General features: G+C 45.2%; 1 protein-coding gene across 2 annotated transcripts in view; it reads left to right on the top strand.

The window, feature by feature from the left end:
* The window catches only part of VPS13C (vacuolar protein sorting 13 homolog C), a 2,773,485-nt gene that overhangs the window by 576,992 nt on the left and 2,180,633 nt on the right, over positions 1–15,860 (top strand). For both annotated transcript variants that reach the window (XM_078680824.1, XM_078680823.1), the window contains exon 20: positions 3,227–3,363. In XM_078680824.1, the coding sequence (XP_078536950.1) occupies positions 3,227–3,363 (137 nt within the window). The remainder of the gene's footprint in view (positions 1–3,226; positions 3,364–15,860) is intronic.

Raw genomic sequence — 15,860 nt, 5'->3', positions numbered from 1 at the left:
CTGGGAATCTGTGCAAGAAACATTTGTATTCAAGAAATTCATAATGTCATGTAAATAATGTATGGATTGTCTGTTTGGCTCTGGCATGCACATCTATTTATTGTATATTTACTGTATATGTAATAGTCGATCTTACATCGGCAGTGAATTGGTGAACGTTAAATAAAACAAAAATCACAAAATAAATACTTTGGTGGTGAGAGGGATCCTCTCGGCAAGCTCTTCTGTTTTTGGTGGGTTACCCTTGATCTGTCATTTGGGGTTCCTTGAAAACAGGCATGGTCTGATGTTCAGGTGTTATTCAAGAGCCGACATGCCACTTAAGTGATTGGGGTTGTCTGAACCTGACCCTTTCATCAGGATTTAGTAAGGGTTACACGCGGAAGGGAGAGGGGGGAACATTTACTTGAGTCCAGAAGCCCACACATGAAAGTTTAGAAGCCACGCTGATGGGACGTGGAGGGGGGTGGTCTAGAAATGAATAGAGGGACTGCAGGGGGCACAGGCTGTTGCCATACGAGACTGTACCAATCTGCTAGGATAAAGGGGATATGCATTTCAAATAGTCACACTCATTGCTTTAAATGGAAAAAATGAGTGCAGGTACTCATTAAATTGAGTTGGGGGCGTGGCTAGTGGGCGGGGTGAGACATGATGATAGAAACCCATCTATTGAGTGTTCATTTTGCCCATGCATTGCCCTTGACAATTGTCTCAAACTTTCCATTTTTGCAGATTAACAGGTACATATGCTCATAAAGGGTGGTGTGAATTACTTCTGGGAGCAATGTAAGGAGCTTCTAAACCCTGAATCCAGCAAAGCCATTAACAGTACTATTAGCCCTTCCTGACTAAGAATCAATGTGCATCAGGACGAGAGAGACAAGCATAGCATCATTAATAAGAAATATTAGACGCATTTCTTTTCAAATACCTCCTGGGTGTCCTGATTCTCTTTCTCTCTCATTTATTTTATCTCTCTCTCACACAAACATACACACAACCAGGCAAACGCACACAAACAAGCAGACCAATACTCTCTATCAATCTTCACGTCTCTAATCTCTCGATCCCTCCCCCACTCACCTCTCTCCCATTTGTATCCATTTCTCTTGCTGCCCCACTCTCTTTACCCCCAAGGTATCCTATACTCCTCTACTATCAGTCTTTCTATTTCTTATCTGCCATCTCCGTGCCTCTGTTACTCTTTCCATATCCGTCTCGATCTCTTCCCCATCTTTGTCTGCACTACCCCTTCTGTCGCTATTTTTTCCTCCTTTAAACTCTCCCTTGCTCCTTCTATCTCTGCCCCCTCACTCTTTACCTTCTTTCACCCAATTCTCCTTCCTCTTCCCTCGACATAAGGCCACATGGCCAGAGACCCTGCAGTGGCAGGCAGTGAGCACTGCAGGGCCGTGAGCATGTGCAGAGTCCAGTAGGGCAGAGCTCAGGGGAAGAACAATACTAGCCTCTGATGGGCAGGTCAGTACACCTCCTTCCACCTCACCTGGGCTCCAGGCAGGCTGCATAGGCAGGCCATCTCCACCACCTCATCCCGGTCAATGTCCCAGCAGGTGGACAGGGGTGGGGGTGGGGATTGCAGGAGCAAGTGAGTCAGGCCTCAGTGGGAGGTCAAGTGTTTAATGGCACGGTCACTTATGCAGGCTCTCTTCCCTCGCACCCATCAGGCTGCACACATCACTGTGCCCTTGGCAGCTGATGTCCAATCCACTAACAAGACGACCCAGCATGGACGCCTGGCAGGGGGCGGTTCAGGATATTGCGAGCTTTGGTAGTAGAGGCCCACTTACCCCTGGAGCAGGCCTCCAGCAGGCGCCAAAAGTACAAACATGCTGCGAAATAAACGTCTCACAGCTGGCCCTCAGGCATCGGCCCAGTGCCCATCTGATCAATCCGAGTACCGGTACTCTCCTTGGCACTGGAAAAGTACCGGTACTCAGCTTGGCTTAAACAAGAAGTGCTGGTACTCAGTACCTGTGCGTACCGGCCCATTCAAAGCACTGGTCACACTTAACCCTGGCAGGACGGGTAAATAGTTATACAGATGGATCGGCAGAGCTGCAGAATGATTGGGCCCCGTGTTTGTGTACAGAACAATGCAGCCAAATGTAATCAATGAAGGGGTAAAAACAGGGGTCATCGCTGGCAGAATCAGAGGCGAAATACAGATTGGCTAAAACAGACGCACGTACAGACACACTAATGCTACTTCATACAGACATGTGAATACAAACTTCACAGACAGACATACAAGGCCAACAGAAATGACAGAAAAACTGTTACAGACACAAAAGCATAAACTGTAGACTCACGTCTGGAGTAAAGATACAACACATTACAGAAAATATGTGCAATGCACACAGGTATCTACTGGAGACATTTTCTTTCAATTTCCAGTCTGCTCTGGGGTGAAGGAGAGGAACTGCAGAGACATGCACTCAAAGGTGTCGAAAGGTAGAAAAAGAGTGCCTGCCCTGCACGAGTCTGCAGTGATATGACACTGTCTACTGGAAGCAGTACTTGGTCTAGGCTCCACTGCAGGAGGAAGACTCGAAGCCCAGGAAGAAGATTCAGGCAAGGAGGAGGTGCTGACCAATAGTAAGCAAGGACAAGAGTTTGAGGTGGTAAATCCTCTCTCGTATTGTCAGGTTGTGACTCCTGTTACTTTGTCAAGCGTTGGTCCGTATCTGTTAGACCCTGGTTATACAATCAATCTATCAGCCAGCCAGCCTCGCTTGCTCCATAGTGTCCTTTCTTCTCTTCTTGTCGCACATTCTGCTCTAGTGATCTCCTCTAGTGGTATGAGTTAAAAGATATTTCAGTTTATTGTCTACATCTCGCAACCAACCCAAAGTACCAACAAAAGCAGGTGGTGGAGCACATTATCATTTTCTTCTAGTTTGTTAGTCTCCCTTTTGGCCTCAATTTGCCTCAACAGTCTTATCAATCAGAGTGTTGTTGTGGTTTGAAATAGGAAAGCAAAAGATAACATAACTGGAGCATATTTTTATCAAAATATTCATTAAAATTAAGCCGCTATTTTTGATGTTTTTAAAGAACGGGATTTCTTTGCAATTATACATTCTTATTTGGCATCTAAAGTTTCAGCCATTTTCCAAAAGCTAATGAATACATTGTATTTGCTCTCATGTTGAAGCTTTCTGCAGTTCTAATAAAGTAAACTTGTTTTCATTTTCATTTACAGGATTTGTACATATTATTGAAACACGAAAAGTCCTGGACTTGAGGATTGATCTGAAGCCTTCATACCTCGTTCTTCCAAAGACTGGTTTCTACCATGATAACTCTGACCTTGTGATCTTGGACTTTGGAAGTTTGAAGGTAAGGATCCACATTTTAGCATAAGAAAGTACATCATTACTGTAATTAGCTGATCAAAATGCATGTCACACTACAATGAGATTAAATGAAGCATATGTGTAAAGTAGAGGTTTTGCACAGTTACTGCTCCTCATTTATTTTAGATGAAATATAAGTTCAAGTTCAAGTTCAGTAATTTGTATAGCGCACTACTCACCCAGGGGGTCTCAAGGCGCTTAAGGGAGGGTGGGTGCATTACTTATCGAAAAGCCAGGTTTTGAGTTGCTTTCTGAAGGAGAGGTGGTTCTGTGTAAGGCGGAGGTGATTGGGGAGGGAATTCCAGGTTTTGGCCGCTAAGTAGGAGAATGATCTTCCTCCCATGATGGATCTATGGATGCGCGGGATTACGGCGAGGGCTTGATTGGACGATCCTAGTTGGCGGGTGGGTGTGTAGAAGGATAGTCGAGTGTTGAGGCATTCGGGTCCTAGGTCGTAGAGGGCTTTGTGTGCGTGGGTGAGGAGGCGGAATGTTATTCTCTTGTTGACGGGGAGCCAGTGGAGGTCTTTCAGGTGACTGGAGATGTGAGCTTGACGGGGGACGTCCAGTATGAGTCTGGCTGAGGCGTTTTTTATGCGTTGGAGTTTTTTCTGTAGTTTGGCTGTCGTTCTGGCGTAAAGGGTATTTCCATATTCCAGTCGGCTAGTGATCAGTGCGTGGGTGACTGTCTTTCTTGTATCGGTGGGGATCCAACGGAAGATTTTTTTGAGCATGCGTAGGATGTTGAAGCAAGAAGATGAGACGGCGTTGACTTGTCTGGTCATTGAGAGGGAGGAGTCTAGGATGAATCCCAGGTTGCGTGCGTGGTTTGTGGGTAAGGGTGCTGTACCCAGGGCCGGTGGCCACCAAGAGTCGTCCCAAGCAGAGGGGGATGATCCTAAGATGAGGACTTCTGTTTTGTCAGAGTTTAGTTTTAGGCGGCTGTTCTTCATCCATTCGGCTACTTCTTTCATTCCTTCGTGTAGGTTGGTTTTGGCGGTGTTTGGGTCTTTGGTGAGGGAGAGGATCAGCTGGGTGTCGTCTGCGTAGGAGATGATGTTGATGTTGATGTTGTCGCGCGAGGGGACTCATGTACACGTTGAAGAGGGTGGGGCTGAGTGATGATCCTTATGGTACGCCGCAAATGACTTTGGTGTCTTCTGATCTAAAAGGGGGGAGGCGGACTCTCTGGGTTCTTCCATCGAGGAACGAGATGATCCAGTCCAAAGCTTTTCCTTGTATTCCGACGTTGCTGAGGCGTTGTATGAGGGTGCTATGGCAGACTGTGTCGAAGGCGGCGGAGAGGTCAAGTAGGATAAGGGCAACTGTTTCTCCGTTGTCCAGTAGCATTCTGATGTCATCTGTAGCAGCGATGAGGGCGGTTTCGGTGCTGTGTTTGGCTCGGAAGCCAGACTGTGAGGGGTCGAGGGACTTGTTGGATTCAAGGAAGGTGGCGAGCTGATTATTGACGGCTTTCTCAATGACTTTGGCAGGGAATGGGAGGAGTGAGACGGGACGGTAGTTCTTAAGTTCAGAGGGGTCTGCTGGGCTTTCTTCAGAAGGGCGCTGAGTTCGGCGTGTTTCCAGATTTCCGGGAAGGTTGCGGAGTTAAAGGAACAGTTGATGACATTGCGGAGATGGGGTGCGATGATGGAATCTGCTTTGTTGAAGATGTGGTGGGGACATGGGTCGGTTGGTGAGCCAGAGTGGATGGAGTTCATCAGGCGGGCGGTTTCTTCGGTTGTTATTGGGTTCCAGGCGCAGAGGTTGTGAGAGTGCTCTTTTGGTTCAGAGGTGGGTGGGGTGGACTGTTCTTCGGAATGGTTTTCAAAGCTGTTATGTATGTCGGCGATTTTGTTGTGGAAGAAAGAGGCTAAAGAGTCGCAGAGGTCTTGGGAGGGAGTGATGTCGTTGGTGCCGGCGGTGGGGTTGGTAAATTCATTGACGATGTTGAAAAGTTCCTTGCTGTTGTGGGCGTTGTTGTTGAGCCGATCCTTGAATGCTGATTTCTTTGTGGATCGGATCAATTGGTGGTGTTTGCGGGTGGCGTCCTTGAAGGTGGTCATGTTATCAGTGGTTGGGTTTTTTCTCCAGGTTTTCTCGAGAGTACGACATAATTTCTTGGATTTCTTAAGGTTAGCATTGAACCAGGGGGCCTTTTTGCTATCTTGTTTGATCTGGATGTTTTTCAAGGGTGCTAGTTTGTCAGCGCTGTGGGTGATCCATTGTGTGAGTTTGGTAGCAGCTAGGTTTGGGTCCGATGATATGGTAGGAGGGTTTTGGTTAAGCGATGTGAAGAGTTGGTCGGTGGTGATTTTGTTCCAGTTTCTTCGAGGAATAGGTTGTGGGGGATTGTGGGACGTGTTTTTTTTGTAGCTGAATTGAACGCAGCTGTGGTCCGTCCAATGGAGAGCTGTGGTGAGATCGAAGGAGATGTGCTTGCTGGAGGGGAAGATGGGGTCAAGCGTGTGTCCGGCCAAGTGGGTGGGGGTGTCAACGAGTTGTTTGAGTCCGAGATTGGCGAGATTGTCCAGAAGGGTGGTGGTGTTTCTGTCGTTATTCTTTTCCAGGTGGAAGTTGAGGTCTCCCAGTAGGATGTAGTTCTCGGAGGCGAGGGCATGTGGGCTGATGAAGTCAGTGATGTCTTCGCTGAATTGCGTGCGTGTTCCTGGTGGTCTGTATATGAGGGTGCCTCTAAGTGTGGTCTTGGGGTCGGTGTGGATCTGGAAGTGAAGGTGTTCGGCGGCCGCGAGGTTGTCGTCAGAGCTGGTTGTGATTCGGATGGTGTTCTTATGAACGATGGCGATGCCTCCTCCTGTTTGGTTGGTGCGGTCTTTTCGGATGATCTTGTAAGTGTCCGGGATGGCTATGGCGACGTCGGGCGCTGAAGAGGCGTTCATCCAGGTTTCTGTAAGGAAGGCGACGTCCGGCGAAGTGGTGTCGAGTAGGTTCCAAAGTTCAATGGCATGTCTGTGGATCGAGCGGGTGTTCAGTAGTATGCACTTCAGGTGGTTAGTGTCGGAGCTCTGTTTGGAGAATGTGGATTTAGGGTGAGTCCTGATGCAGTCGAGTTTGCAGGAGTGGCAGGTGAAGGGTCCATGGGTTTTTCCAGGGGCGGCTTGGTAGCAGTCTTGGAGTCGGCCGGGATTGAGTGCTGAGAGGGATGCGAAATCGTACGTTTTGCGGGTGGGTTGGTGTTTGCGGGGGCCAGGGGGTCTGGCGCTGGGCGCGGGCCAGGCGCAGACGGGCGTAGACGGGTTTACCTTTGGCGCACCTTCGGCGCGTCCGCTGCGCGTTGGTTCATCTGTCTTAAAAGGAGAGTAGAGGGGGCGGAGCGTGGGAGGGTCAGATGGGAGGCGGGATCGGGGAGGAGACACGGGCCACAAGTAAACACCACAACAAAATGTCTGCCCGGGACCGAAAACAAAACTGGGGCACAGCCGGAGTGCGAGCAGAGGTACAGTTACAAAGAAATCACTAAAACACTTTACAGGCTGTTTTAAAATCGCCGTAAATGCAAGGCCAATGCGCTTAAATAAAATGAAATGCTAACGATACCAGGCGCTATGTGCAATTCAATGCGCTCTGAGTTGCAGGTGATGTGGATAGCCAGGCGCTGTATCAGGGCAGGCAGCGCTGTATCAGGGCAGGCAGGCGAAGTGGTCAGCAAGGAGCAGAACGTTGATGGGTCAGGCAGTGAGCGAGGGGAGCGATCGCTATGGAGCAGGTCCAGACGGTCACAAAGTAAAAGAGGACGGGGCGAGTATACTCTACCAGTGGGTGGGAGGGTCAGCTGGGAGGCGGGATCGGGGAGGAGACACGGGCCACAAGTAAACACCACAACAAAATGTCTGCCCGGGACCGAAAACAAAACTGGGGCACAGCCGGAGTGCGAGCAGAGGTACAGTTACAAAGAAATCACTAAAACACTTTACAGGCTGTTTTAAAATCGCCGCAAATGCAAGGCTAATGCGCTTAAATAAAATGAAATGCTAACGATACCAGGCGCTATGTGCAATTCAATGCGCTCTGAGTTGCAGGTGATGTGGATAGCCAGGCGCTGTATCAGGGCAGGCAGCACTGTATCAGGGCAGGCAGGCGAAGTGGTCAGCAAGGAGCAGAGCGTTGGTGGGTCAGGCAGTGAGCGAGGGGAGCGACCGCTTTGGAGCAGGTCCAGACGGTCACTATATAAGGCATTTGGACAGTAAATTAAAAGCTAATTACATTGAGACAAAGATTTATTATTGCTCAAATGTATACATTTTTATTGACTTGAAAGAATAAAAAGCAGAGTTTGCCCTTCCTAGTTTTAAACTGTAATCCTACAGGTTAAACGTATCTCTGCAGTATACCGGTTAAACGTGTTAAACCCTGAACCTTCACATTTACTTAAACTTTCTACTGAAAAACGTTGAGACGAACAATGTTCGTGTTACAGTACTGAGGTTGCAGAACAAGCTATACAGCAGGACAGAGTTGCTTTGTGAAAAATGGGTAGGTGTGTCAGCAGTGGGAAAAGGATTGCATGAAGGCTGTTTCTAATCGAATTGCCTTGCATTGCGATTGGTAATACTAAAATCTAATTTCATCCTGCTTTATCTTTGGTTCAAATTAAGTTTCTATAAATTGTGCTACGAATACTGTTTTTTAATTTTCACAATATCACCATACCTCCCTCTGACACCCGTAAAATCTCATTCAAACCTCTTATCCCTCAACACTCCACAAACCTCCAGTTGCAGCATATTTCTTAGTTGAATATACCATATAACGTTTTGGGAAAACCTGTCTCGCACCTCAAACCTCCTTCCCTAACGCACTAAGATTCACCCCTGCTTGTATTAGAATACCACAGCAATGACCCAACATAAGCAGGAGAGGGGGTGTAGGATAGAGCTTCCCCAAGGGGGAAGGATGAGAAAACAGATTTGTAACATGATTAGGAATATGGTGCTGCTTGCCTGCTATCAGTGTCGTAACAAAATGTGAGGGGGCCTCCTGCATAATACCCCGAAGGGGCCCCTCACACTCACATCAGTAGGGGCTGAGCGCCCCCCCTTAAGTATGGGTAAGCCTGGGTGCCCCACCCCCCCACACCACGGGGGCCTTTCTTATGCCCCAGCCTACCATCTAGCAGCAGGTCGGGCACCTAATGCAGGGTGCATTCAACAAATTACGAATAAGATCTGAATGGCAGTGTTCTCTCAAATGTAATCTGAAAAAGACATCTAGCCACAGATTCCTTACTTTAGAAACGGCCCCAGGCGCAAGATTGAATCCAGATTTTTTTTCTCCATAGCACATCCGTGCATCAGTAGAGGGTGTCGCGTGACTCTGTATCGACGTTGTCCACCAGATGTTGAAATAATTTTTTTTAAAAACTATTATAAAGTTGTATTCCGCTTGTTCGGCTTGCATTGGCCAACCAACTCTTTCAGAGAGAAAACGAAGTGTGGCAGTAAGACTTAGCAGGACAGTTAAACCTGCAGTCGAAGCAATCTCTAGTCCAGTTCCAGGCTCTATGGGAAAACTGGCCTAGACATCAATGGAATTTTCCTGATGCAAGGGATACAAGATACTGAAGATGCTCATCCGGTCAATGGGGTCTTTCTAGGGCCACCCTTCTTTCCCTGAACACAGTGGGATAACTTTGACCACAGAGATCAATGTCCCTCGAAGTCCAGGTGAAGTCAGGCCAAAAAACAGTTGCCACTGGTCTACTAGCCTGCAGTCACAGTGAAATGAGCGGTTCCCTTTAACTGCTGATAGTATCCGTCTTTTGTGTCCAAACTGCACTTTGATGACTCTCCCATGTCCACCGGTCTCAGGCACAACCTTTGAGCATCGTGGTTGGTCTCCTGGGACGTGCTTTGGTGGTCAGTGGCGATCAGGCAATTGTGGCTACCAATTTGCTAAGGTGGCTTCCTCATCTTTTGTGGCCCTGGTGCTGTAACATGAAGTCAGCCAACTGTCTATGAGTTCACCTCTTCTGTCTGGGGCTCAGGGGATGACTTATCTTCGAGCAGCACACCACAGGCACAGTCCTCTCTTTGCAAGCTCAGAAGCAGCGGGTGCACTCCAGTCATTGGTGCAGCCTTTCTTTGCCCACCCTAGAGTTGTGGCTACCTGGGTGCTACATGCTCATGGGAAAACCAGTTTGGCAACTGTTTTCCCCTCTCTGTCCCCAGCGCCAACATATTTAACAGAACAAAAGAACAGACCCTCTGGGGTGTGCTCACCATTTTCCCTTCAAAGGTGGCTTTCACTTTAAAGTTCGTCATTGGGGCTCACATCAAGGCCACTTCCTGCCAGGGAGAAGTAACACCTCTGTCAACGGTAGGGCTCCATTGTGACCTTTCCTGGGAGTCTTTCACACCTCTCCCCTGGAAGGCAAAAGGCTGTCTTGTAGCACACATCTGTGAACAGCCACTGGAAAACTTTGGCAACAAAGTGGCATTTTTCTAAAGTTGCCTGTTAATCAAAAGTTACATTAAATTTCACTTGTGCATCAAGTCGGGTTTATTGTAATGAATCTTTTGATAGCGTGAGGTACCAACTTTAGTAGTCCACCCAGGAGTTCGCACAGCAGAGTTGTCAGCATCTAGCCTTGTACTTGCCAATGAGGCTGCTACTTCTTCCACAGTAAAAACAATAATTTGGTATTTTTACTGTGAAGGCATATAAAACTACATGTCCTACTATTCTATATTCAGCACCCTGTCCTAGGGATCGACAGGCCTACCTTAAGGGTGGCTTATATGTAGTACAAAACTAAGTCTAGACTTTGTTATTGGTTTGAATGTCGAGTTAGCAGTTTAAAACTGCTTTACCAGTCTGCAGTAACTGTGAGACACATTTTAATTCGTCACACCCATGCTGCTGGGCATGATGGACAGTTAAACTTACAGGTCCTGGGTACCATATACTAGGGACTTATACGTAAGTTAACTTTTGTCAATTGGGTATGAGCCACTTACACATACACTTTTGAGGTTGAGAGCTCTGGCATTGAGGGCTGGTTAGCAGGCCTCAGTGCATTTTGATTAGAAATACCAGCAGCATCCGTCCAAAACTTTGGGGGTGATCAGGGTCAGACTGGGGATTTGGGGGTGAGTCCAAGCTGTTTGCCAGGGCTGGTTTCAGCAGATTTTGTTACAGGGGCCGATAATGCAGCTATGCTGCAAAAACGGCCTTCAACCTGGCGGCCCACCGGGAAAATGCAAAAAGAGGCATTCCCTTAAACTCACTTATTAAAATGTTGGATTTACTCCAACTCCTTTCATTGTGGCAGATTTGAACTTGGTACTGAGTTTTCTGATTGGCTCATGCTGTGATCCAATACATTTTTGTTCATTGTAACTTATTACTCTTGTAGAATTGACATCGGCAAGATCAGTAGATGAATTAAATGCCCAAGGGTGAGATTTCCAGCTTGTAAAGTTACTCTCGTTGGGAAATACTTTTTCAGGCAAGCACTTTACTGATTCTTTACTTCTGATGTGAGTCCCATCACTCAACTGGGACAGGCCACATTTGGGATGCTAGGAACCCTGCTTTTCAATTTCTAAGGTTATAGAAGAATCTGATAAGTGTATGCAAGCGATGCATACTTTAGAGTTAGGAAAAGAAGACACAGTAAATGTAGTAACTAAAAAATACACCTCATTAGATAGTGGGCATAAAATGAAGCAGAATACACCCAGTTCTTCTAATCTTAAACCTAGACTGCCAAGCGACAACAAGAGTGCATTTAATGGATGTTATAGGTGTGGCAGAATGGGTCATGCTGCAGACTACGCAGGTTGCTTTGCTAGAGATAAATTGTGTAGAAAGTGTGGGAATAAAGGCCATCTGAGCAGAGTTTTTAAGAATTGATCAAGAAACATAGTTGCTTTTATTGACGAAGATTGTGTTGCACCAGACATATTACTTTGTGTTGAAATTGAATACGTAAATATGTTGCAAAGACCTAAGGCTACTTTCATTTTAAATGGGGTCGCTGTAGAATTAATGGTTGATCCTGGTTTTATGTTCACAATTATTCCCTTTCGGGTCTTTAATGAATGTTGGCCCAATGCCTCCCTCACTGTCAGTGATGTTTCTCCCAAGGGTACAGTGGAGAGGCTATTTCCATCAAAGGCGTCATGGAAACTAAATTTGAATTCAAGGGACGCAGTAAAATGGGAAAGGTATATATTTCGAGTGATGGTCCTGCATTCTAAGCTGGGTACAACAGCATGATTTGCATGTTATCATAGACCCCAGATCTTCTGAAATAGTAATGGTAGTGGAAGATTGTCCTGCTATAGACACTATTTTGTCAAAGTACAATGACGTTTTTCTTGTGGACTTAGGAAAATAAATGGGCTACATGCATGAAATTAAACTCAAGAATGACCCTCACCCTGTTAGACAAGCGTTAAGGAAGATTCTCATATCCATTTGTGATGAAGTTAATTAGATGTTGAGTGAAAGAAGATATTATTGAACCTGTGGAGGTCTTGGAGTGGCTTTCTCCGGTAGTCGTTACAAAGAAAAGGGATGGTAAACTTTGTTTCTGTGTTGACCTCAGGTCCCTTAACCAAAACATCATGGCCAATAGTTTTCCCCTACCTAACATTTCTGAGATGGTGCTCTTGATGGATAGAGGGAAGTTCTTCACAAAGCTGGGTCTAAGGTCAGCGTACCATCAACTTATGTTACATCCAGACCCTAGAAAGTTGACAGTTTTTCTGACCATAGAGGGGGAATTTCAATGTAAGAGGCTTCCTTTCGGCCTTGCATCAGCTGCTAGTGTTTTCCAGCGCATGATGCATAGCCTGCTAAAAGGCATGAGGAACATTTATGATTTTCAAGACGACTTCCTTATTACGGGTGAAACTGAAGCCGATCACAACAAAACATTGGCTAATATATTAGAGATTTTTACACAAGGCGGGCTTAACCCTTGGAAAGGACAAATGTAAGTTCATGTTAAAGGAGGTGGATTACTTGGGTTACACTATTTCTGAGGGTAGTATGCAACCTAAAGAAGATTTGTTGAAAGCCATTAAGTTTGCTACCACACCTACCATGAAGGAACAGTTAAAATCCTTTATTGGTTTGATTGAGTGCTACTAAAAGTTTGTTAGTAATATTTCACACAAAACAGAGCCTTTACGAGAGCTGTTGAGGAAAGGGGCACCATTCTCTTAGAATTTGCCGCATGTTAAAGCTTTCCAAAACATAAAGGATGAAATTGTGAATGCTGGAATTCTTACCCCTTTTGAACATGGCAAAGATGCTTACATTACCATGGATGCAAGTGCACATGGCATTGGTGCAATGTTATCTCAAAATAAATGTGGTGTTGAGAAAACCATGGCATTTGTGTCACGCAAGCTCAGTAGTTCTAAACGTAATTATACATTCATTGAATGTGAGGCTCTAGCTGCGGCATGTGGTGTCCAATACCTCCGTACCTATTTGTGGGGAACACACTACACCCTTAGAACGGACCACAAACCCCTCATCAGAATGTTAAGTCCTGGAGGCGCAAGTAAAGGTTTGTCACGTTTGATGAGGTTTGCTGCAAGGTTGCAAGAGTTCATGTACAAGCTCGAATACATTTCAGGTTGGAAGAATGTCCAAGCGAACTGTGTATCGAGATTACATCTTAGTGTGGAGGAGAATGGAGAGTTTGAAGAGGAAGTAGTTTGTGTTGTGGCAGGCATTGAAGATACATGTCCCAATGAGTTCAAAGCTATATCGAAGGATGAGTGGCACTAAGCTGTCATTGATGACCCTGACTATTGTGAGTTAGTCAATTCTATCAGGTCTGGTTGGAGACGTGAAGGTAATCTTAAGCCCTCATTACGGAACTATATTAAATTGCAAGAAGAACTTAACATTGGTATGACTGATGACTTAGTTCTAAGGGGTGAGAGATGTATCCCTCCCAGTACACTTAGGAAGAAGTTATTTATGTTGGCACATAAAGGGCATCTAGGACAGACTATCATGAAGAACATCTTAAGGACAATTTTTGGTGGCCAAGTCTTCAAGAGGATGTCAGGTTGTGGGTGGATAACTGTGGTCTGTGCCAAGAGACTGAAAGTAGGTTCGCAAGGTATGGGTTCCATTTCTGGAGGACAGTGTGGTGTAGCATGGGAAAAAGTGTGTATGAATTTTATTGGTTCTATGGATTTTCTTCCAGGTGACAGACGTTTTGCCATGGTTTTGGTTGGTGTCTATTCTAGGTGGGTTATTGTAGAGTTTTTAAGAAACATAACTACTTGTACTGTGATTAAGAACTTGGATTTGATTTTCAAGAGAGAAGGATTTCCTAACATCTTGGTAACTGATAACTGTACCCAACTTGTTTCCCATGCCATGCAAAGTTTTCTTAAGGGTAATGGCATAAAGCATGTGTGCACTTCTTTGTACAACCCCAAGGGAAATGGCATGGTGGAACGCATGAATGGAGTTATCAAGGCTACCATTCATTTGATCATTCAAGGGAATCAAGACGTCCAAGGATGTGTGGACAGCATGATGTGGTCTTACGTTACTACTTTACATGGGATCTCCAATGAAATGCCTTTTATCAAAATGTGGGGTAGAATACCGAAGACTAAGACTAAGCTTACTCCTCAGTGGATGAGCGAGAGTGTTGGTGATTTTGTTGGTGTTAAGCACTCTGTAAAGGGTGGCAGGATAGAGGTTGGCAATCTAGTCAAGGTGAAATTGGGAAGAAGAGAGCAAGGAGTGAACACATTTTCCTGCACCTATGAAGGTGAAGGAGGTACACAAGTGGCATGTGGTGTTAGAGAATGGACAGAAATGGAACACAAGGAGAGTAGCTCTGTATTGTAAAAGAATGATGTTTGTGGAAAATTGTTTAATGAAGATTTCTCACAATCTCTTTCCAAGGTGGGGCATTGTGTTGTTTCTGGGCGAGAAAACAACCGCATTTACGTTCTGTTCCTGCAAAGTTTAATGGTTTTATAATGTCCTAGATGTTGCATAATTCTACAATTCTGTAATTGTTTCTGGAGCGAGCAAACCACCACGTTTACGTTATGTTCCTGCAAAGTATATTGGTTTTGTAATGTCCTAGATTTTGCAAGTTCTATTTTTCTGTAATGTTTTTTTGCCCTTTCTTGTAATGTTCTTAACTTCATTGTATTCTATATATGCATATAAAGTGAGGGGATTTGTTGTGATCTGTACTTGGTCTGGCAGCCCCTTGTTGGTGCGTCTTGTGAGGTTGCCGTGACATCCGTGGAATCTCTTTGGGAAATCCAGGGATGCCGGGCATTCTTGGTGAGGCGGTTGACAGAGGCAGCAGGCTGGAATCCCTGTTCCTGTCGATTAGCCTAATAGACCTTACCTTGTTGGGACTTCTTCATGTCAGTTTCCACTATGTTCATCTTCCACAGTGAGTTTAGAAACCCCTCTTGTCTTTGAATGTAAGCATACAGCTCCAACAGTAATCCTTTCTTTGTTTACCTTTAAACTGCTGTTCCATTGCGACACAAGCCGTTCTCCCTGAGCGTGCACCTTCATGAGGATTCCAAGACATTGCTGTACCATGAGTGCTCTGCGCAAATCGTGTGTTTGTCCAACGTCCGCTTTTATCATCAAAGATGACGTTGCGCGACCCTACGTGTGGCCATTTTACATTAATTACTAATTCCTGGAAGGTTTATCATATCTACTGCTTCACAACGACATAAAAAAAAACAAGGTACAGCGCTGTTTGTGAATGAAGGACGTTCAACATTACAGTAAGAAGAGGTGTTTTTGTAAATTAATTTTATTTTTTTTGCATTGTGTTTTGCTTATTTCGTTTTCCTCTCATTGACTCTGTAATCACCTCAAGCTACTGATGGAGGGAAATTCTGCAAGCACATCATCAATTACAGCTAAGTCAATGGGTACAATAAAGGTTTGCATAAACCTCAACACCCCTAAAGAATTCTTAACGAATCATGGTGAACCTACAGTAAAATGGCACGAGTGGAAAGAATATTTCATTAATGATATTGCTACCTTGGAGGACAATGGTTGTGTTATGTCACCGGAAAGGATAAAATGTATATTCGTGCATTGTTTGGGGCCTGAAGGTCTCGGAGTGTGAATGGAAAGAGATGGTTACTTTGATGTGTTTAAATGTATTTTTGCAGATCTAGATGATCACAATTCACCTGCTGTTCATGTAGCAGTGTCCAGGCATGCGTTTTACAAATGTAAGCAAGATAGCAGTGAGTCAAATGAAGACTATGTTTCTGCACTTCAGAATTTGGCCATTAAATGCCGATTTGGATCTATACAAGATGAACTGATTAGAGATCAGAATGTGATGTGCACTAAAAATAAGAGCATTCAAGACAGGTTATGGACTGAAGGTGAAGCAAGTCTCAAAGACATCATAACTTTAGTCAAAAAGGCAGAATTTTCTAAGAGATGCACTAAAGCTGTAACTCCTTCAAATGACAAT

The sequence above is a fragment of the Lissotriton helveticus genome, chromosome 3_1 (genome assembly GCF_964261635.1).
Source record: "Lissotriton helveticus chromosome 3_1, aLisHel1.1, whole genome shotgun sequence".
In the NCBI taxonomy this organism is placed as follows: Eukaryota; Metazoa; Chordata; class Amphibia; order Caudata; family Salamandridae; genus Lissotriton; species Lissotriton helveticus.
Note: the sequence above shows the minus strand (reverse complement) of the source record. Positions and strands in the feature narration are given on the sequence as shown.